Source organism: Manis javanica, chromosome 9, assembly GCF_040802235.1.
Source record: "Manis javanica isolate MJ-LG chromosome 9, MJ_LKY, whole genome shotgun sequence".
In the NCBI taxonomy this organism is placed as follows: Eukaryota; Metazoa; Chordata; class Mammalia; order Pholidota; family Manidae; genus Manis; species Manis javanica.
In genome coordinates this window covers 110,573,673-110,597,733 of record NC_133164.1, presented here as the reverse complement: position 1 = coordinate 110,597,733, position 24,061 = coordinate 110,573,673, and the positions used below count along the sequence as shown (strand labels likewise).

Below are 24,061 nucleotides of genomic sequence, written 5' to 3'. Positions count from 1 at the left end.
CCTAACAATGGACAGAAGAAGTGACTGACATGATCCTGCAGCAAACTGGTGATGGAGTTAAGGCTAGAAACCATACCTCTGGCTTTATTTTGGGAAGTAGCATGGTCAGTACAGTGGTTTCTGATTCTTTTCCATTTCCTCAAGAATTATTTGTTCAGATGAAATAAGGAAGCTCCATAAGTAAAGTAGAGAAAATGAGAACTTCTCTGGTTGAACCTGGGTGGGATGTCTGTGCCCTTGGTCTCCAGTGCTACTGAATTGGCCACGATGCTCCTTTTGGGGGCTCTGAGGAGCCTGAGGTCTGCAGAGCATGGTGTGAAAATGACGGGTAGGTGTGGACATGTGCTGATGAGAACAACAAAGTAAGACTTGGGTGTGAAATCTGGCTCTGCTATTTTCCAGCCAGCTGTTTAACCTTGCCAAAACTCCATTTCTTCATTGGTAAAATAAAAGGGTGGTTGAGAGAATTAAATAATTTTATGCTTGTAAAGAGCACATTATGTCAGAGGCTGGCCAATAAACACTAGCTTTCTCATCTCCCTGTCCACTCTTTTGCTTCAAAGTAAGATCTGAGATGATTTTGCCATGGTGGAAATGCTTGACTCGGCTGGCTTACAGAATATCTAACCTGATATTTGAGATATATGTTTACTCATCTGTTATTTAATTCTTTCAACAATATTCATCAAACAGCCACTATATGGCAGGCATGTTGCCTAATGCTACTGGTAGAAGTGAACAACACAAACCTTGTCCACACTCTCATAAAATCACAAGTCCAACATGGAAGACAAGTGGTGAACAAATCATGCCATTTTCCCCCTCACACTCTAATACCCTGGGAGGCAGCCCAACTGCCACTTGCTGCTCACAGGGTTGGAGTTTCCTGCCTCTTCATTCCAATTTTGCCAGACCTCTTTCTCCTCTTCACCCCACTCAGCTTGGAAGCCACCTCTGCTGTTCCCAGGCAATTCTAGTTACCCACAGATCTGTGCAGCCTCAAACATTCTCTTCCCTTTGTTTAGGCCTCCCTTTGGGTGCTTATTTATTGCTCAGGATTGTGGGCCTCTTAGAGGCAGAAATCATCACTGTTTCACACTGATGTATCCCCTAGGGCTTAATACATAGTGATATATATTATATAATACGTGGTGATATAGATGGCAATACATATATGTATTTGATTTTAATTTACATCAACATCAGCGAACTTTTATAAAGGCCCAGATAGTAAGATGGTGTCAGTCAAAATGACTCAACTTTGCCATTGTAGTGCGAAAGCATTCATAGACAATTTCTCTTTTAAAAAGCAAAGCTGTGTTCCAATAAAACTTTATTTACAAAAACAGGTGGGGGATGAGATTTGGGCTGCGGGCCACAGATGCCAAACCCTGGTCTAGATGGTAAGATCCTTGAGAATCCTCACACTGTTTTTGTATATTTTCCACACTTACCTTTGTCCCTCTTAGCACTCAATACATACTTCTTGATTAAGTTGAGTCTCACATGAAGCAAAAATTTATACTCCCTTTATAGCCGGAAGAGAAGCTTGATGAGTACTCTTTTACTACCGAATGCCATGTAAGAATTGAGATTTGCTGTTAGTATTATTCCTTGTCTACTCAGGACCAGGAATGCAAGTGAACTAATGTTTGCAGACTGTCAAGGGAGTTAAGCGATAGAGGAATAAGGAGGATATGGTGAAGCCCCAGGAGGAGGTGGGCAGGTTAGAATGGGGGATACAGTACAGGCTAGAGTTTAGGAAGGGAACTTGTTTTGTGGAAGGGACAGGGAGTCCTCATTCTCTGCTCTGAAGTCCAGCAGGGCAGTAGTTTACTGTACAAATTAAAGACTCAAGGTGAGAGAATATATTCTTTCCAAACTCCTGGCCTGTCATTTAGAAAAGTGCCCAATATTCAGTCCCGATTCAGTCAGGAATAGTGCTGGGTGATAACAGACATGGTTCCTTTTTTCTGCTTAGTAATAAATAGGTTGGGTACTAAGGATCTTTGAAAGTCCTGACTTTTCTCACCAGTAGTTCTGAACTGTAGCTGCCCATCAGCATTACTTTGTATGTGACATAGAGAAAATGGTCCCACCTGGGCAACTTTGAAAGCCCCTATGCTTGGCCTTCACCCTTGACGAATTTAGTTCCGACCCCAAGTGATTCCAATGTGTTGCCCAAGATGAAAAATGCTTTACATCCTAAAACATTCATCTGTAAAGTAGTTTGACTTCTACCGATATTTAAAGTGCTCGTTAGGAAAATAAATGGTCATTTGTGCAAATGACTTTCAAAGATTAAAAGTTAGTTGTTAGTTAAAATACTACTCTCAGATTTTCTTGCCATTATCAATATACCATAAAGCACCAGATTAGCTCATTGCTGCCCAAAGAAAACTATACTTTTCTTTATCAACCTGAGTTTAGTCTTTGAGTTATTAAATCTGCGTTCTTAGATATTTGAAAGCTCCTGTGTCTGTTTCCCAGGGGATTTTTCTGGTTTAACAAATCTAATCTGCAGGCCAAGAGCCCTGCTCCTGTATTTATCGACCTTCTGATCTTCCCTCTTTCCTCAACCCAGCCGCACCACTCCCCGCATTCTTCTCCTCATCGCACTCAAGTCTTGTAGAACTGTGTACTTTGGACGAATGAGACTGCTTGGAAGAGATTGTTCAGTGCTGTTGTGACCTTTATGTCAGTCACCATAGGTCAAGTGTACTTGGCCAACAAGACAAACAGAAAGCCGGGAGAGCATTCTGTGGACTGGCTGTGGTTCCCCTGCTGGTTCTGCCTGGCCCACTCATGCCCACTCATGCCACTTGAGTCAGTTTGAGGATTGGTTAGGAAGGAAGGTCCAATATGGCTTCACCAGCAAGCCTGGTAGCTGACTTTGGCTGTTGGCTGGGCCACCTCGGTTCTCTACATGGGCTCTTGTCTTCCAGTAGGCTAGAACTGGCTTTCTTATATGGTGGTCTAGGGGCAGCATCTCAGGATAACAGAGCTGCAACCCTTCTTGAGCTCCACCCCATATAATCCTACCACATTCTCTTGGGCAAAGCAAGTCACAGGCCCAGACCAGACTTAAGAGGCAGGAAAATAGATGCCACATTTTGAAGAGTGAAGTGGCAAACTCACATTGCAATAGGGCATGTGTCTTGCCAATGGGTTTCAGCCCTGGACAAGTCCACTATGAATTCAATGAGACCAAGGAATGACAGTGGAACGTTCTTGGGGTGAAAGGGTTATACCCAACTTTATTCCCACAGTGGCAGGTCAATCACTAGAATCCCATCCACTCAGAGCGAGTCTGCATGCAGCAGGCCAGTCCCTGCCTCTGGGCCTCTCTACCCCCGCAGCCGTCCCAGTCTCTGTCCTTGGCACTGCCACCACTCCAGCCTCTGCTTTGCTCTCCTGCAGTCTTGCAGCCATGCCACCATGTCGCCCAGAGCACTGGGTGGAACTCTTTATTATATAGAGTCAATAACAACATATTGCCCACACAGGTGTAGTGAGCTAGTCAGCCAGGGCCAGGTGAGAATCCTGGCCACAGATACCTTCATTTTATCTACACTCCACCCCTCTAGGATTCTTGCCTTTCAATCTATGTGCCCTCAATCCTCTGCAATGGTCCCTGTACAAGGAAGCTGGAACATTGTAACCAAATTCCATAATCTATGACAATATACATATAACAAAAATTAAATAACCCTCAAGCCTGAGGAGATCTGTTGCCACCAAGTGGTCATCCTGGCTGTATTCAAACTAGTTCTACTCAAATGAGTTAAGCAAAAGGACCATGGGTGGGCCTTACGGTACCCACCTTCTCCAGCCTCTCCAGCAAAAGTCTTGCAGACACACAGGCCAATCCTGCTGCTTCATATCTGCCCTCTGCCTCATCCCAGCAGCCAGAACCGCTGCTCTGGTCTCAGTTGCTGCCACAGCTCCAGTCCAATTTCTCTCTGTCTGCTCCAGCCTTTTCAAACCAACCCACATCTGGGTCCTCGCAACCTTCATGGGGTCCTTTAAATTCTTCCTTGAGAAGCGGACCATATTTCCTTTTGAGCTTGAGCCTGAGGACGCAGCAGAGCATGGAGCGCTCCACGGCCCGAGGAGGGGCCGCGCCTCTCCTGGAAGAACCGCAGTTGCCGAGTCCCTCTGGCTTATCCACCAGCTTCCACCCAGGTGGGGGCTCAACCAAGGAGGGGCCGATGCCTCCACACCGGCAGGACCTCCACCCCCACCTGTTCATCACACCTCCGCTCGTCCATTTCTGGGGCTGACGGCTCCCCTACATCCTTCACCTGTCCCATGGCACCTGGCAGCCTGTGTGCTGCTGCTGCTCGTGCCGCCCCTTCTCGGGCTATTGCTCTTTTTCCTGCTGCTTCCTCTCGGGCTTCCACAACATCCTTTACTATTTCCACCGTATTTCTTAGTCAGCAACAAATTTTCTTTCTCTTGGGGTGGACCCCAGCCCTCCACCCCTTCACAGTACATGTCCACAGGGGACACTCGAGTGTCTTCCCGTCATAGGTGCAGCCACTGAAACACTCCTTCCATGAGGGCAGCCTGTTCTTTTTACCCTAGTCACCAATGAATCCTGCAGATGTCGCCAATTGTCTTGCCAATGGGTTTCAGCTTCGGGCAAGTTCACTATGGATTCAGTGTGACCAAAGAAATGACAGTAGAACATTCTTGGGGTGAAAGGGTTATACCCAACTTTATTTCCACGGTGGCAGGTCAATCACTAAAATCCTGTTCACTCAGAGCGAGTCTGCAGGCAGCAAGCCAGTCCCTGCCTCTGGGTCTCTCAGCCTTCACAGGTGTCCCAGTCTCTTTCCTCAGCGCTGCCACCACTCCAGCCTCTGCTTTGCTCTCCTGCAGCCTTGCAGCCATGCCACCCTATTGCTCAGAGCACTGGGCGGAGCTCTTTATTATATAGAGTCAATAACAATGTACTGCCCACACATGTGTATTGAACCAGCCAACCAGGGCCAGGTGAGAATCCTGGCCACAGGAACCTTCATTTTATCCACAGAAAGGTAGCTTAGCTTGGCAGCACTTTTTCTCTGTTCTATATCTCTCTTGGAGGATGAAGTATAATTAACATGTTTGATCAAGGAATCATTGGGTAGAAATAAAGATGACTGAATCTTGCCATGTCTTGGCTAAGACAGAAAAGGCATCTCATCCAAGGCTGGGAAGCATTTTGTGAACTTCATGTTCCCGTGAGCTTAAGTAGGTGTAATAAGTCTTAAGGGTGACTGACTGGCAGGACTCTCCGGCACCGGGAAGGCCTCTGCGGTCCTGGCCAGGAGCTGAGGCAGGCTCCTGCGACATTCTTCCTGAATGAATTCAGCAGGTGTGCATCCTGGCCATTCCTCAGGCCATGCTTGGAGCGTTCCTTGAATGAGTCCCAAGGGTTTGACAAGAAATTCCCATTAGCCCTTAGGGTGGTAGGTCCATGCCACGAGTCCACCGTCTATCATCATGTTCCAGTTTTGACTTTGGTAGGTAAGTGTCTCAGGGCAACGAATGATTATGGGAGCCATGCCACAGGGCGCTCAGCTTTTCCTGTGTATGTCTGCATCTTTTCCTGGACCAAACTTGGACAACTGCTCCCACCACGGTGCCAACTCTAAGGGCAAATGATGCTAGTTTGGGAGCAGTGACAGACTGCCCCTCTCCAGACTTGGGATAGCCAGGGAAAGGTACACTGATCATTGGAAATTGGACACATGCTGTCTGAAAATGCCATTCAGTGGACACTTTCTGAGAACCTAGAGCAGGCTAGTAACATTAGGAGGTTCTTGGCCTAAATGAGGTTGAGGTTTACTTTGTATTCACAGAATCACAGAACCACCTAAAATAGCACCGCCTGCCCCCACCATGTCCTACCCCCCTTATCTTTGCTGTATTTTTCACAGGGCGCATGAGGTAATGTGTGTATCCACATATTTAACAGCTTTGTATAGGTGTAATTGACATACAAAGAAGTACACACATTTGAAGTGTTCAGTTTGGTAAGCTATGACACATGCCCACACCCAGGAAACCATCACTACCACCAAGATGGTGAACATAGTTATGGCCCTCAAAAGATTTCTCAAAGCCCCTCCGCATCCCCGCTTTCCTGTGCCTCTGCCCACCTGTCCTCACACAGCTCCCACCTTGCCTTCAGTCACCAGGGACGAGTTTGTCCTTCCTAGAATTTTATATAAATGAGGTCACAGAGCATGTAGTCCTGTCTCTGGCTTCTCTTGCTCCACATAATCATCCTGAGAATCACCCATTTCCTTTGGTGTGTCAGTGGGTCATGCTTTATATTGCAGAGCGTTTCAGTGTTCCATTGTTTGGAGGTCCCGGAATTTGTGATTCCACTCATCTGTTGGTGGACACTTGGCTGTTTCCAGTCATGGTGTGTATTTCTTTGTATTTTTGTTCACCGGGAGACTCCCTTAGTGGGAATGTAAGTTCCACGGGAGCCTGAACTCATCTGATCTGTTCCCGCTGTACCTCCAGGGTATGGCTCAGTGCCTCTTTCACAGCAGGCGCTTAATAAAGATTTGTGGAGAGACTTACACAATGCCTTGAGTGCTTTGTTACATTCTTCAGAGTCTTGCTCAGAGGAGAGGGAAAGAGCTGACGTGATTTAGGACACTTTACCCTGAATATGGTACCTTAGCATATTAAGCAGCTTAAGCCCAAGGAATTTTTTTTAATGGCCGAAGTAGGAAGGTCACGGACCTGCCCTCCCTCTTCTCCTTTCTTTCCTGAAATAGGTCACAGACCTCCCCAGAGTAGGGCATGTTCCCTGTATCAGGAGGAGGGGAGACATTCCTAAGCCCAGAGATGGGGAATTTGGGACCAAGAGGTCTGCACAAACGAGCCTTGTTAAACTCCCCCTTATCTTCTTAGTTAGGTCTTCACCATTTACTGCCTCCAGCCCAAACATTGTCTCGTCAGTTCTTCACAAATTCATTGCTTCTTTGTTTAAAAGGTATAAAAGCTTCCTGCTCTGGTCACGTCTTCAGGTCTCTCATGAAGGCTCCCCTGTACATGTAAAAATTCAATAAAGTCTGCATGCTTTTCTCCTGTTAGTTTGTCTTTGTTGGTTAAATTTTCAGACCCAGCCAGGGACCGCGACAGAGTCCAGGACAATCTTCCCCCCTTATAGAGCCGTCCCCTAGGCATCCCCTGCCTGAATGTGAGGAATTGATGTGAATCACGGTGGCTTCTTGGTGGTCAGCCCACTGCTACTCTAGAGGCTAGGCTGTTTAAGGGGACTGTGAAGACAGGAAATAATTCTTAAAGGCCTCCTGCAGGAACTATAGGATGAGGGCACTGCGGCAGCAGCTTTCTGTGGCATTTGAGCTCCAGGGAGCCTGAGCTTCTGGTCATTAAGTGGCTGCCCCTTTTCTGCCCCTGTCATTCCCCATTCCCTGGGCTGCTGCCCCAGCAGGGTGGGAATTCTTCCTGCTTGCAGCCCTGACTGGCTTTCCTCCAACACGGGCCGCTCCTCCCACGCACCTGGCTGGCTCCCTGCTCTCCCGGCTGCTGTCAGTTGCCATGTCTGCTCACCCAGCAGGCACCAGGAGATGGGAGCAAGGCAGAGGCACCCGGTGAAGATGACAGAGACAGCAAGCACCAAGGCTATGATGAGAGCTGCAGGCAAAGAGGAGCAATTAAATTGTGATGGGCTTCTTCCCTGATTATCAACAGGTCTCCAGGCTGCTTCTGCGAGTGAACTCCTTGGGTCTGGTTTTGCACATTCCTCCTGCCTAGGTCTAGCGGTTAGTTTTTTAAAAAACCAAAACCAATTTAGACACCCACAGCGTTGCATGAGGGGGCAACTTGCCAGGCATTTACTGGGAACTCAGCTCAAAGTGAGCAGCGTGTCCACTGACAGCTGATATTTTTCTGAGAATTTACTAGAGGGACTTTCACCCTTCATAGAGATGTTGGAGTCTTAGAGCTGGAAGCAACTCTAAAACCTTGCCATTCAAAGTTGATTTCAGACCAGCAGTAGCATCCCCTCAGAGCTTGTTATCCCAGAATCCCAGCCCCCACCCCTGGCCCAACGCAGCAGATTCTGCATTTTAACAATATCCCCGGCGATTCCTGTGCACACGGACACAGGAGAAGCCCTGTTCCAAGGGTCATCCCACTGCTGGCTGTGCATTACACCTGAGGAACTCTAGAAACAATACTGATGTGCAAACCAACCTCTAAGAAATGCTGATTTAATTGGTCAAATCCAATCGGTTTAGTTCAATCCCTTTACATCATAGATCTCCCCAAGTCCTGAGAGATTTTGGGATCCATCCAAGATCCTAACAACTGGTTAGGAAAAAGCTAGGATTAGACACCAAGGATTTTGTCTCCCAGGACCCCTAGGTTCTGTTACATCACCGCATCTCATTGTACCCGTGCGGCTCTCTAAAACAAAACCTACAATGCCTGTGCTGGTGTATAGCTCAAGAAGTGGTCATAAGGACTTCCTTCAAAACTAAGGACTAAGGAGGGCCCACTGTGAGTCAGGGAGGGCTCAAGACCCTGGGGATCCAGTAGGGGCACAGTAAAGTCTCCCACCTCCCGGGATGGCATAGAGGAGGAGTCGCACATTAGGCATACCAGGGAGGCCACTGTGTCAGGTGAATCCAAGTAAAGGTGGGCAGGGCAGGTAGAAGTGGCAGGGGTGAGGTGTCTCCGATGAGGTGTGTGGGCAGAGAGGTGAAGGAGGGGGGTGGGAGAGTGGTGAGATTGTTACCTGGGAAGGAACGTTCTCGTCAGAGGGAACAGTGAAGGCAGAAGCGAGAGCAAAGTCATCATGGCCGAGAGGGGCGAGCAGGGGAGAGTCGTGGGGATGAGCCGGAGAAACAAGGGGGATGCAAGACTGCAGGGTCTGGTGGACTACGCCACGGTCCCAACTTTGAATGAGCTGGGGGCACACAGAAGAGTTTCTAAATGGAGAAATGATCTTTTCTGGCTTGGTTTTAGAAGGATGGTGGCTGTAGAATGTGAACGTTCCTCTGCAGAGGAGATGGAGCAGGGCGGTAATCCAGGCGAGAGATGAAGCGGCCAATCCAGGACGGGTCTGCGGAAGGTGGCAGAAGCTGCCTGGTTTTTGGTACCTCTGACTGGATTGCTGTGGGACTGGATGCAGGAGGGGAGTAGCAGGTGGTCTCGAGGGTGTGCCTCCTGAGCAACCGGTAGAAGGGAACTGTGTTTTCTTGAGATGAGGAGCAGGTTCGGATAGGAAAATCAGGTCTGGCTGTGGCCCACTGGGTGTTTGATGCCCTGGCAGTACTAGTCCTTCAGAATCCCCAGCTAGCTTGCTCTCATGACAGAGCCCTGGGCCAGTATCTAGTGGTGCACTGTTCTTTGTCCTGCTCTCAAGATGCCATGTCTGTCATAGATGGATGTACAGTTTAATTCAGGAGTTTTCTATTGTCACAATGTCCCTTGACATTTCTGGAGACATTCTGGGACAGTAGACTAGCTTGGTGGGCTATGGGGACAGTTTCCAGCCACCCTTGAGTTTTTTATGGTAAGAGGATTCAGTCTGTTCACTAAGCCTGATGATATTAATACCATAGAATTTTTTCCTTTCTGAAGTCAATTTGCTCATTTCTTTTTTAATGATTGTCTGGTCAGACTGCATTGCTCCTAGAGGCTCAGAAAACTGTCAAAAGCTGGGTCAAAGGTTCAACATAGACCATTTTGCCCCTACAAGCCCAGGCAAAGCTACCTCCCCTGCCATCAGGTGACCAACTCCCTACTCCTTCACTGCCATACAGGAGCTCACATTCATTTAGCTCAGTGCTTCTGAGCTCTGGCTGCCCATTAATCACCCAGGAAGCAAAACCCTTCACCCCCTTGATGCTGTCTAATTGCTTTTTTCAGTGGAACACTGGCGCTGGTATCCCTCTTCTCTCACCCTTTTAAATACTTTATTTTTTAGAGTAGTTTTAGGTTCACACCAAGATAAAGCAGAAAGGCGACTTGCCCCCCCGCCCCCCCACGTCCCGGCCACACACCACTCCCCTGCTGTCAACATCTCCCATCACAGCGGTACATTTAGCCTATACTGACACATCATTACCATGCAGAGGCTAGAGTTCACTTACCATCTGTTTTACATTCTCTGGGTTTGGACGAATGTATAGACATGTTCCCACCACTACAGTATCATACAGAATTAGTCTCACTGCCCCAAAACTCCTCTGTACTCGTGTTTTTAAAAAGCACCCCAAATGATTGCAACATTCAGCCAGATTTGAGAACTACTGGTTTAGCACTTACTGGGTGCCAGGCTTTATGCACTTTATGGGAATTAACTCCCCAGTCTTCATGTCACCCTCTGCTGTAGGTACAGTTATTGCCCTGAGCAGTTTGTAGCTCGTCACACAGTGGACGGGCAGTGTGTGAACCCAGAAAGACTGCTGCTAAGTCTGCTCCTTAACCACGATGCCATACTGGCTTTGCCCTGTCTCTCTGATCTGCTCAGAACTGCATTTGGTTGAAGACAAAACTTAGAATTTCTGCTGCTGTTTGCTCGCATGCTGAGCTCCTGAGCAGAACTCTGTGTCTTCCCATCCCACAGTGTCTGTCCTTCAAGGCCCTATCCCCACCAGCTCATTTCTTGACTGTCCCTTACACACACCCTGCTCTTTCCAGCTCCTGTGCATCTCCCAGGAATGCCCTCCCCTCCTGCCCACCAGCCAAAGTTTCATCCTTCCCTGCTGTGCTCAAGTTCCACGTGCCTGGCTCTGTTCCCTGAAGATCCAGGCCACCCTGACCTCTCCCCTCCTAGCCACCAGGCACCCACTGCCTTGACTGTGCCTTTTGGTACTCGATGACACTAGAGTTTGCGCATCACATACTGTTCCCTGTGTAAGGCCTGCAAGTCTAATCTCGGGAAAATTGGCAGCTCCCCTGGGGAAAGAACCAAGTCGGACACCACCAGTTTCTTGTCTCCCTTCTCAAGTCCATGCAAGGAGCCGGGCACATGTAATTGTAGGTCCAACAGAGCACACTGGAGAATGGGGTGTTCCTGCTCGACCAGAGCCCACAGGCCATGTCAGCCAGGCAAGGCAGGAGGGCTATACTCCCGCCCGGCCCACTGTGTGGAGGTGGTGAGCCTCTTACAGAATAGTTTCTGTTCCCCGCAATGGCTGCTTTGATCCTCTTCCCAGTGAACTGGAGCCTGAGGTCCAAACTTCTCTGTCTGGGATGGAAAATCTTCCATATTCTTCATATTCCACTCCTGGTGGGTGACCATACTCCTGATGTGCCTGGTTCAGCCTCAGTTTCCCTGGCATGGCCCCAGTTTCTGCCTGTGGTCTCAGTGTAGGTATTAATCATGACCCTTTTCACTCTCAGTTTAAACAGCAAGTGATGCAGTCGCTCTACTTTTCAGGCTACTATTCCCCCGGGTTCCAAATAAAGAACGGTTTGGCGTTTCCTGTGAAGGCGTGGAGCTTCCTGACCTCCTCTCCATGCTAGACTGTTCCTTCTGCCTGGAATGATCCACCTTCCCAACCCAGGCACATACCCTCCTTCCAGACAAAGCCCACCCTATGTCCTAGACCTGCTTCAGCTTGTAAGTTCCCAGGAAACCTTCCCTCATTATCTTGCATCTCCTGCCCCCCAATCTCTGTGGTTGGTCTATCTTTTTAATGGCACTTAGCACACACTGTCCTGTACTGTAGCTGTGTGTATAGATGCCTTGTGTCCTTTATTAGATGGGAAGCTCCTGAGAAATGGCCTGGGAATTTAACATCTTCATCTTCTACACAGTAGCTAACACAGTGCCTTACATGTGTTAGACATTTCTTCTAATTTTTTTAGCTGAGATACTTAAGATAGTCACGTCTTCTCTGGACCTCAGTTCCAACAGCAGTAAAACCTGTCATCTCTATGTCAGTCAGAGTCTAATCAGGGAGACAAAAACCATTTTCAAGCATTAAATGCAGGGTTACACAGGTGATTGAGCCAAACAGGTCAGTGAGGTCACCAAGAAATGAGCATCAGCAGAAGCGACTATCTCCTAGGCTGCAGAGATAAAGGGGGGTGGCAGGACTACCAGATCCTAGAGTTCAGGGGGGGCAGAAGTGGGACCTCACTACAGGGGAGGTGTAGCCTATTAGAAATGCCACCCGAGGCTGGCTTCTCTCTTCTTCCCACCCTCCAATTTCTCATCACCTTTTGGTCAAATGTGGCAGGAAGCCAGGGGTTCTGGGAGCTGGGGAGCCACAGCCTTAAGGGGTCAACCCTGTGATACAGAGCAGAGCAGGGAAGGGCACAGAGCAGGAGGGGCCCCAAAGCCGTGTTCAGTTCTTCATATGTGTGGTTCAATAAATCTGCTGGGTACATAACTGAATTCATTGGTAAATGAATAAGGGATCTCCTCATCGGTTTGAAATGCACCGAGCTGCTTGTGGAAAATATGATCAAGAAATTCTAGTTCCGAGTATTACAATTCTTCCATCTGTATGATAAACATAGCTCTGGGGCATGAAAAAGCCCCACACTTTCTTAAGGCTTTAGGTATTCTGAGTAATCCAAGTCATAAAATTTATAGCAGCCCTTAAGCAAGTAATAAAGTACAGAGACTTAGTGTAAAAATATACTACAACCTTCACCTGGTGCTATGACGGTAGCAAGGACATGGATGTCATCACGTAAGAATTTATTGAGCCGAGCCCTCTCCAGCCTCCTGGCTACATGGGCAGGCAAGGCTCAGAAAATCCACAGGGTGGGGGGGACTTCAGAGGCATTCCTGGCTGCCCGGGCCAAGACACTGCCGCCGTGTAGTTCCCAGATCTTGTTTTCTTTCTCTGGAAAGTGGAATATATAATAAAATACAATAATATCTGAAGCCTAGAGGGGATTCCAAGTCCTATTTCTAGCCAATAGTTTCAGCTTCCTTTCCCATGCATTCTGCCTTCAGGGCACCTGGTTAGATTGAATTTCAGCAATTTTAATATTGTTAGGAGGGTTATTTGGGGAGCAGGTATTTGACCTCCAAGAAACAAAAGGGAGAAGAGCAGCTACATGAGCTGGAGAAATCTGCTTTTCAGCCCATGTGGAAATAACTGATTCTATTTTATTTGTGCCAGTAAAATTGTCAAGAAATAGATATATGAAACAATGTGTGCAAAACACAACATCCTTCGTGTATTAAAACAATGATGACATTGATTGAAATGTAGGGATTTAGGAGTATATCAGTTTTGTTAGGGCCATTCGGCTGGAAGCTAGAAAATAAAAGGATTCCATGTCTTCCTTTCATACTTGTTACATTCTATTCTCCAGCCTCTTGTCTTCATATTCTTATTTTATAGGGTTACTAGTCCTGGGGCTTCTTACCCTGTCCTCTTAGTTCTCAGTCACATTTGTAACTCTTGTTCCCCAGGCACAAAACCATCCTCAGTTGGTGGGATCCTGAGGGACTTTTAGGATTAGTGCTCCCTGTCAACCCCCAGCACTGATGGAACTAACCTCGTACTGCACAAAATTAAATCACATAGACGCATGTATTGAGCATCAAATCAGAATCTCTGGTGGGAGGAACCCAGACATGTCTTTTTTCTCTTTGTAAATCAAGAAATTGAAGCCCAAAGAGACTGAGTCATCTGCCTAAGAGAGCATTTAAGTGACTGTACCGCAAAGCAGTCCGTCCTCCACACCAGCCCATCTTCAAGTCCAAGAGCATTTGTCTGCCGGGTTGTTACAGGGTTGGGAGAATGCTGAGAGCATTTTAAAGCTTCCCTCAGTGAAGAGTTTTAATCATGGAGCTGAGGACAGGGGCTAGACTAGGGCAGATTAAGACACCAGGACACTTGCTGCTCTTGCTGAGATTCGGCCACTTTTCTTTTTTTATTTTGGTATCATTAATATACAATCATATGAGCAACATTGTGGTCACTAGATTCCCCCCATTATCAAGTCCCCACCACATGCCCCATTACAGTCACTGTCCATCAGTGTAGTAAGATGCTATAGAATCACCACCTGTCTTCTCTGGGCTATACTGCCTTCCCCGTGCCCCCCTCTACGTCATGTGTGCTAACTGTAATGCCCCTTATTCCCCTTATCCCTCCCTCCCTAACCACCCTCCCCAGTCCCTTTCCCTTTGGTAACTGTTAGTCCATTCTTGGAGTCTGTGAGTCTGCTGCTGTTTTGTTCCTTCAGTTTTTGCTTTGTTCGTATGCTCCACAGATGAGTGAAATCATTTGGCACTTGTCTTTCTCTGCCCATCAGCCACTTTTCTTGAATAAATGCTCCTCAGATTGCCTTTGGTTAATTTTCAGAACTCTGAAAAAGTTGGTTCAGACAAGTTTTGCCAGTTTTCTTGTGGAGAGAAAATTTCCAGAAGTCCTTACTCTGCCATTTTGCTGATGTCCTCCACCCTTCTGCTTGTACCATGCAACCTAGCACAGAATTGACCTACATTGTTATGATAAATTAACATTTGTCGTATTTCCCAAACTAGAGATATGGAAGGCTTTGTATCCTTCACCAGAAACCTGGCAGTTTCCCAATACTTCAAAATTATTCTGGTAAGATCCATAGTAATACTAATGAATGTGGTTTTCAAAAACATGTAATGAAATAAACTAATATTTGGAAGATTTCATGAACCAAGTTTTTCCAAATGACCAATACATGATGTTACAAAATCATGCATGGGTGAAAGAGTCACATAAAATGAATATAGACCAATGGATTTTATGTAACAAGTATGAAAGGTTGATTGATATGGTTTCAGATTCCACATTGCAACTAATCTTTATATAGTATCAAAGATTATCTGCAATCATATGAAGAGTATTAAATACTCCCTCCTTTTCAAACTACTTATCTGTGTAAGGCCAGGTTTTCTTCATACACTTCAACCAAGACAATGTATTGCATTACACTGAATGCAGAAGTAGATACAAAAATCCAGCTGTCTTCTATTAAAGATAATGTGAAAAAATGTAAAGCAATGCCATGCTTCAGAAATTGTACTTTGTTTTGGAAAAAAATTTTTTGTAACAATATGCTATTATGCTAACATGTAATGAGCTTATTCTGTTATTTTAAAATGAGTAAATGTTTTTTCCTCAATTTTAATTTTGATATGTTAAATATTGTAGATATAAACACCTGTAAACAAATGTTTTTCAGAGTCCTCAATTATTTTTAAGAGTGTAAAGGGGCCTTGCTGCCAAAATGTTTGAGAACCTCTGATTTAGATCCATTCAGGGGGTTTAAACTCAGAGGAAACCCCATCCACTTAAGGCAGCATGTGACTCCTTTTCTTTAATATGGAAATTATTAATTTAGTAGGAACCTCCAGTATTCAAGCAAGACTCACAGCAAGTGGGGAGGAAAGCTGGTGCGTCCTTCAGCCAAAAGGAAAGATACAAGGAGGGAACACAATTAATTAATTGTTCAGGGAATCCCACCTGGGATGGTTTTGCATTCCTGTCAAGTCACCGTGGGGCACACAGGTCACTCTGCCAGCATCTTGCAAAGATTCGAAAGCTCAATCCTGCCCCCACCATCTCAACTGCTACCACCGCTGAGATCTCTTCTTTGAACTTGCCTTGCCCTTCCACGTGACCACCCAACTCAGCGCAGACTTGACCTACACAGCTCTCTGAGAAATTCCTGTTACTTTCCCCAGCAGATTTTTAGTCATTTTAGATGTGGACATGATGTCTCACACATCTCTTTGACTTCTCCACAGCCGTTAACATAATATTGGGCACTAGAACATACTCCATGTGAGTACGTTGGCTGACTGATGAAGATGGAGACTTAAGAAGGAAACACTTTATTGGCAAAAATGATCTCTCTACACTGTCATTTTCCTTCTCTAAGTTTTTTTAACAATGTACTCAGAGCCAGACTTCAGGGTCAGAAGGCTCTGGTGTCCTAGTCAAGCTCTACCACTTACTAGCTTTGTTACTTTGGGGAAATCACTCAACTTCTTGGAGCCCCAGTTTTGTTTACAGGGAGCACGTAGCAGGTCACTGAACAGAAGAGGCACTCAACTTCCTTCCCTGATTTTCTCCCCACTTCTTTAGGATGCTTAGAGACAATTATCAAGGACATGCCAACCACTAACCATAACTCTCTCAAAGGGGATCATTAGCCAGTGAGAAGTTAATTATACTTGATTCAGTTCCTTCTCCTCTTGAGTGTACTTAGGATGCCTTGTCAATCTTCTATCAGCTAAAACACATGTTCTATGAAATCATACATTGCTAAATCGTAACATTCTCCCATCTGTTTTAGTCATTCAGAATTTAAATACATTTAATCCAATTATTTTCTCCATATTTTTCTGAAGTTCATTTTGTTTTCCCTTCTTGATTGTTGGGAACCATCTCTGTTCCCCTCTTTACTGCTTTTTACCTGGGCCATATTTTCTTCTCTTTCTTTCTCTCCTTTTCATGCAAGTCATGGTACCTTGGGATAGTTGGTTTCTCTGGCAGAGGGGTCATGGTCTGGATAAATCAAGAAATCAAAATTACTTGGGATTTTCCAGTAGCCCACAGTGCTGTTTTAAGTTCCTCATAAGCCCTGAACTGAGGCTGACTCTCCAGGAATGAATAGAGAAGAGGCACGAAGGGAATGGTGTGGGAAACGCACACTCAGGCACAGGTCACTCTCTCTTCATTCCTCCCCCATCCTCAACTCAGGAGACCTAAGCCTAATTAATGATGGCGAGGGGAGGATTCTCTAAGGGTGGGCGAAGGACAATATGCTGCAGGATGTATCTGGGATCTTTAAAAGCAGATCCTCAGGCCCTCTACCCATGGATTCGGATGCAGGAACTTAAAATAGACTGCCCTGATGATTCTGCACACTTCTCGAGAGCCATTGAAAATCTGGCTGAGTACTTCCACAGCCTTTTTTTTCTTTTATTGAAGTATCGTTGATATACAGTCTTATGTTGGTTTCAAATGTACAACACAGTGGTTTAACAGTTACCCATATTCTTAAATCCTCACCCCTTCTAGTGCGGTTACTATCTATCAACATAGAAAGATGTTACAGAACCACTGACTGTATTCTCCATGATGTACTACAGTCCCTGTGACCAACTTAGATTGTGATTGGGAATTATTGTGCCCTCTCATCCCTCTCCCATTCCCCCACCAGCCCCAACCCCTCCCCCTTGGTAACTACTAGTCACTTCTCAGTGTCTATGAGTCTACTGCTATTTTATTCCTTCTTCCAGAGCCTTTAAAAAAATTGGGTTATATTTGATATACAATATTATATAAGTTTAAGGTATACAACATACTGATTTGATATATATTGCAATATAAAAGCCATAGTCATGGTAGCTAATACTTCCATCCTGTCATACTGTTATCATTTTAGCACTGCTACATTCTTACAGAGTACATTTGGCATAAAGTTTCTGTGTTGCAAAGCCCCTTCACATTGATTTTCTCATTTGAACCTCAGGATAACATCAAGTAGATGGGAACGGGTACGGATTCCCTAGGAAGTTGCCCTAAATTTCAATCTTCCTGTGCCATTAGCCAAGACATATCCAAATAACAGCTGTGGGTCAGGCTTGGCCAACCTCAGCCACTCCTGAGTGATTTCTATTTGGGAACCAGGTTATCAAAAATACACGATGTTAACAAAATTGGAATTAGTCTAGGATTTTTGAACATGAGGCCTATGTGTGCAGGCATCCAACACTTGAGGGCTTATGAGCACATATGAGCTTGGGGAGTCACAGGGGTCCTTCCAGTGAGGATGAGTGAGGATAAGGAGGACTGTGAATGTCTAACTCGGACCTGGGTTAGCTATTAGTGCATTGTTTACACAGACTAGTCAGTAAATATCTAAGCATTGCCTCTAAGTCCAAGCCAGACCCATAGCTCCTGCCTTCTGAAAACGGTTATTGACATCAGAGCTGGATAATACACAGAGTGATGTCAGCAGTGTTACAGTTACAATGAGATCAAATAAGGTAAATAGAGTACAAATTATAAAGCAAGTGTAACAAGTTTTTATTGGGACCACAGAGCCTCGAGAAGGGTCTTAGTGGGAAAGGTCAGCAAAGGCTCCAGGCTCCAGGTGGCTCCAGTCAGTAAAGGGAGGGGCCACGGGGCACCGTCTCCCCTGGAGCAGGGAGCCCAGGCTCAGCAGGATCCAAGATTCAGTTTCTTCCCTGCTGGGCCAAAGCCGAACACCTGACTTGGTCTGTACAAGTAAGGTGGCATGTGGACATGGTTTCCAGCCAGAGGGGTTCATGGGCTGTGACTTTATAGTCATGTTAAATTAAAGAGGAAATGATACTCTTCATCATGCACACAATCCTGGTATGATATCATCTTTATAGCCTCCTGGCAAGAACCATTCCTTCTTAGCATGGCCTTAAAAAGAGTTATTGCTCACAGTTCCACTACATGAAGTAGAATAGCTCAGTTATTTGTTTTGTGTCTTGCTCCCCCAAATAATGCTTTTCCAAATTGCCAAAGCATAACAATAACTTTTGAAAAGAGGAGAGAAGAAGAAACTAGAATATAAGATGTCTCCTTATTAAGCTAAATAATTCTCAGGATTTGGAGGTAAGATTGTGGAAAGTCGAAGGGAAAATGCTGAGCCTCCCTGGAATCTCAGCATAAGGGCAGCCAGAGCCCAGAATCTGGTTGCCTGTGACCACAAACCCCTTTCCAGGGAGACCACAGTGCTCCTGAGTGGACAGTGAAACTCAGTCATTTTCTGTATGTGCCATGATGTGAAAATTGGCATGCAAGTCCAGACCTGGCAGACTTACCTGTGTGTTCTCTTCATCCCAGCTGTACCAAACATGACACTGCTGTTTATCAGATCTCTGCTAAAAACTGCTTTGGAATGATCTGCTGTTCTGCTTCCATTGAAGTCGAGTGCTCAGCAGAGAACCTACAACTCTCACTGAACGCAAAAGATGATGCGGACACAGTTTGCAAACACGGAACAGAGACACACGAACCGGAGAGCACAAACCAAATCAATGGCGAAGAACATCCGGGTAAGGAAGAAGAAAGCACCTCCTTGGGTACCCCCACGGCAGCTGGGTCCCCCTCCTCCAAATTCAACTGTTTATGTTCACTCCAGTTATTGGCCAGGAATGATATTAGCACGTCCAGTTTTGAAAGTCCCTTGGACGTTAAAGGAACAAGACACCCCAAGGAGGCTTACGATCTGGATAACACAGAGGTTGTTCCAGATGGAGAACTTTTTCCTAATTCGAATAGTATTCCTGATAAGCAAAACGTGTTTTGCCATAGGACAATGCATTCCAAAGTGTCGAGGTTAATAGATGATGCCTTAAACAATGGTAACTCTAATGAGGAAATATTAAATTCAAGTCATCAAAATCCCAAATTACAGAAATACATTAGCTTCAGCCGACCGCTGTCAGAGGCAGCTACACCCACTTGCCCAGATGGCAGGGCCACGATCGACAAGCAAGTCAGCCCACAGGTTTCCACCAAAGACTCTGACAGTGACTATGAACTTTGCCCAGAGATGACCCTAACCTGCACCGAGGAGTTTTCAGATGATGACCTGGAGTATCTGGAATGTTCTGATGTTATGACAGATTACTCTAACGCAGTTTGGCAAAGGAACCTCCAGGGGACTGAACATGTTTTTTTATTAGAAAGCGATGACGAAGAGATGGAATTCAGTGAGCGTTGCCTGGGTGGGTGTGAGCATTTCCTCGGTGAAATGGGTTGTGGGCCTCGGGTGTCGGATGACGCTGGGCCTATGGATGCCACCACTGGCTTCTGGGGTTATCACTCACAACCCCAAGATGCGGGGGTGAGGAGCAACCCAGCCTCTGCCCCTAGTCCCTCGTCCTGGCAAACAGGGACGACTCTGACTTTGGGACCTCACCAGGATGGGACGTCTACAGTGACAGACCAGGGGAGATACAAACTCCCCACTCCTCCTGGGCCTCCTGAAAATGATTCTCCAGGAATTCCAGGAGAAACCAGAGACCGCCACCAAGCAGGGGAGGAATTCACCCGTGACAGTCTGCTAAACATGGATAAAGCGGTAACAGAGACAGAGATGAAGCGTCCGTCTGGTGAGTCAGAAGGGTCATCGATGAGCCAGTGTTTGGAGATTCCAGCTGAGAAAAGAGCAGGGGACAAGAATTGGTTGAGCAAGAGGGGCTCGGAGAAACCTGCCAGGGTGAGGCGACTGGTAATGAGGGGGAAAGTCAAGGAGCTGAGCCCCTACCCGAAAGGAAGTGGGACAGAAAGCACCCTTCATCTCCTCTGTCCCAAAGAACCTGCTAAGCACCCACTAACCCAGAGTGAAAAAAGAGAGGGTTCTCACGCCAAAGCAGAAGCTCCTGATCTGAATCCCCAGTTCCCTGCAGGAGAATGTGCTATTGCAACCCACGCAGAACAAGAAGCAAAACCCTCCCCCACTCCACCAGGCTTGCTCCTCCAAGAAGGGAGCTCCAACTTCAAGGGAGAAGGGGTGCGGTTTAATCACCTATTTGAAACAAGCCCGGTTCCAGACCAGAGTGATCATCCTCAGGTAAGACTCCTCTTCTTAAAAAAATTAGAAGATAAAAGGTGTGTGTGTGTGTGTGTGTGCATGTGTGTCCCTTCATTTCACATTCACGATTGATGTACCACATGTAAATCAAAATAAGTCTTCTAGTACGGTCAGGGTACTTGTGAATGACAGCTGCTGCTGCTAGGAAGGAAATCTGGTTTTGAAAAAAGGCCCAGATAAACCCTAAGCCATTCTATTTATAGCAGAAGTCAGATAGAAGTAAGAGGCACCGATGGGATTCTGGAGACAGCTGAAAAAAGAAATCTGATATTTTGTCTACTGCATGTGTTTTACTAGGCAATGTTACTATTCAGGAACTTTTTAAGCAAATGTTTTGGGTGTGACCTTTAAAAGAAAAAAAAAAAGCCCCAAACATTCTTTTTAGTAATTGTTTAGGGGCACTTTGAAAATGGTATGTGTTGGCTTTAATCAGAATTCATGGTACAAATGAAAGATTTCAGTGTGTCTAAAAGATTTGTAGAATTCCCTTAGTGATGCTGGAGAAGGTAAACAAAGTAGATTTTCTGGGCTCAAAGACCAAAGTAGGTTTTTGAATGGATGTTTGTTTTATTTTGTTTTTCTTAGATCACAAAGTATAAAGGAGGCTAAGGAAAGACAGACAGGAAGTAAATTTGTTTTATCCTATAACTGATTTGAAAGTATATTTGAAAAAGATGGAATTAGATTAATGGGAATGATTAATGCACAAAGGGTATTGTGCTTAATATATGAATCTATTCTATTTTTAATTTTAAAAGGTTCCAAATGAGCTTTGAACTGATGCTATACTCTGGCCAAAATTTGACTTTTATAAATAAAAACCTAAGACAATTTATTCACCAAATTGTTTTTACTGTACTTTGTGTTCTCCCTTCCCCAAAATTTGTAGTAGAAACCTACTACAAAAGGTTTTTAGAGAACTAGACATATGCCAAAGAAAACTATTTCCAAGTGCATTCAAAGTTATTGAACTTTCTCTGTGAAAAAATAGAAATTTAGTTTGATTTCTGAAGACCCCATCATAAAATAGCTGCTTGATCAATCTCCAGATCTGAGGTAGCTATTTACTGAGCATGTTGTTCTGTTCTTCTGGCCAAATTAGCCAGGCAAAAACACATTTATACTTTAGTTTTAGCAAGAGAGCCGGCTTTATTCTATTTGGTTAACACACGCCACTTTGCTGACCGCTCACCAATGGCCACAGACTGATGCCCAAGATAAGTTTGTGGAGGTGATTTGCCCCAGTATTCACACAAAATTATGTTACAATGTTAATTTTTTCTTGTCAATAACACATTTTTTTTCTATTCGTAAAATTCTCTTCATGGCTCAGCTGAGTGCATTTTTACAGTTATTTATCCTCATTGAGCCCTTTCATTTGGCAAACTAATTATTAAAGGTGCAAGTGTAAAATGTCCAAAAAGAAGTGACTGGAGGGGAGGGGGCTATTGACAATGATAGTTTTAGACCTACCACTGTGGGATGCAATTTCTAGCTACCTCAATACCAAAAGCAAGGAGTCCGTTTTGTCATCCTCATCTTATGCCGAAAACAAATTCTGAGATGGAGAATCTAAGTGACCAGCAAGCCATCTCTGGGACCCAGTTATCTGTCTTGTGCACAGTCTTCATTCTTGTTTCTATTAAAATTCTTATGGGATGCTTGTTCACACATCCACATACTCACACATTCATGAATGCACACCTGTCTCAACAGCTATCAGCTCAAGGTGCTACCTATGTTTTGTGTTTGCGGCATGACTAAGGCAGTTAACTCGAACCATGAACATGACTTTTTAGGAAGCTTATATTCTGCAGGTAGTAGGACTGTTTCTCACTTTGCTGGGCTCAGTATCTGAGGCAACCTCTCAGTCAAGGGACAGCCAGAAACGTGAATGGAAGCTGTAGGTATATTCAAGAGCAGTTCTGTGCAGCCTGCAGTTAGAAATAGAAGAGCTGTATCTGTGGCATTTCTTATCCTTTGATTAAAGCAGAAAAATTTTGACACTGGGATAGTGACATAGTGAGTGCAGATTCTTTTACTCCTGTAAAAATTTCCTACCTAACTGTAGATGTCCTTGTTTCTCACCCATGTACACAATATGGCCAAATTTACAGCAAATGGCTAGGTAACACTGTAACTGTGACACAAAAGCATTAGGACATCATTGGGAACCAAATCAAACTTTTTATAATACTGCTAAAAAAAAAAAAGGATGGTGAATCTTTCAATAACAAAATCAGAAGACATTTCAAATATTTATTTTTGAACCTTTGAGGCTTGTGGGAACTTAAAATTTGAAATGGTTTAATTATGTAATATATAATAAATAAAATATGCAAAAAAAAATTGAAATGGTTAAAGATTCTTGATTGGGAGTAATACTAAAAAACTTGCCCATTCTTGACTCTTGCCTGATTCACTTACCTTTAGGTGTCTTTTAGTAGAAACAGTGATCAGCAGCTTATCTTTTAGTTTTTTCTTCATCTGTGTGTTGCTTTTAGCATTCTAAGAAAATTCCCATCCCTCTAATTCTGCGTGATAAGAACAAGGCTGTTTTATCGACTCTCCTGACTAATCCTGGGTCTCCAGGTGTGTTTATTTCCTGTCTTCCTTTCCTGCTTTTACAATGCAAGGCCATCTTGTTCTGATTTGTTTTAAAATAGGACTTACCCAGGCTATGATTGGAAAGCCCCCAGTTGCTCTACATTTATGGAAGATTCCAGTGTTAATCCCAGTTTGGGAGTGGAAATCAGAGAGAGTACCCCAGGCTAACTTGAATCATCTTCAAGGATCAGACTGCCAGTCCTTCACCTTGGTTTTGATCTTGCTTTCCTGATCCAATTTAGAGGCAAGACCTGACAATCTGCCCATCTTAAGTTTCCCTGTGGCTCCACTGGGGTAGGATCATCTTCACTTTTAAATCAGAAGAGCTGTGTCTGTCCTGCATAGCTGCCCATCTTCATTGCATAGAGATTTGCATTTCTCCTTGGGGTCATGGGATCTCAAGCTTATAGTGTGGAAATATTTTCTTAGGTTCTGATGGTTAAGAATCCTCCTGCCGAGGAATTAGTACTAGCATAGCAGGTGAGCTCCATGATGGCAGGGAGTTTAGTCACTGTATTTTCACTGATATATCCCAAGTCCTTGGAATAATGCTGCCACATAATAGGCACTCAATAATCAATGAACACATAGCCATACAGTACTAGATTCCAAGTATAGGAGTTATGGCTCTAATGATCACCTCATGGCCTTCATTGTCATACCCTTTGGTGTCCCTCACATGCCAGCTTGCCACTAGGAAATTGCTTCCCATTGTTCTTTGGCCCTGGGAATGGACTGGTTTGTGCTGCACCATCCACACCTCGCACTTGCGTACCCTCGTGAATCCTGGTAATTCACATATAGTCTAGGCCTTACCAGTTCTCACAAACTGCTAACCAGTTCCATGAATATTTTACCACTTCCCCCTAGCATT

At 45.1% G+C, this 24,061-nt stretch overlaps 1 protein-coding gene and 1 long non-coding RNA gene across 4 annotated transcripts in view; one reads left to right on the top strand and one right to left on the bottom strand.

Moving 5' to 3' along the window:
- ALPK2 (alpha kinase 2) overlaps positions 1 to 24,061 on the top strand; it is a 98,635-nt gene that overhangs the window by 16,302 nt on the left and 58,272 nt on the right. For both annotated transcript variants that reach the window (XM_037016102.2, XM_037016091.2), the window contains one exon: positions 18,825 to 20,559. In XM_037016102.2, coding sequence (XP_036871997.2) covers positions 18,825 to 20,559 — 1,735 coding nt within the window. The remainder of the gene's footprint in view (positions 1 to 18,824; positions 20,560 to 24,061) is intronic.
- Positions 11,438 to 18,923, bottom strand: LOC118971989 (uncharacterized). Of its 2 annotated transcripts, none has more exons than XR_005060738.2 (3): positions 18,803 to 18,923; positions 16,414 to 16,505; positions 11,438 to 14,438 (listed from the first exon to the last, which is right to left on the bottom strand). It is a non-coding gene; the product is annotated as an uncharacterized lncRNA (long non-coding RNA). The 2 variants fall into 2 exon arrangements; XR_012121231.1 differs by having other exon boundaries at positions 11,438 to 14,322.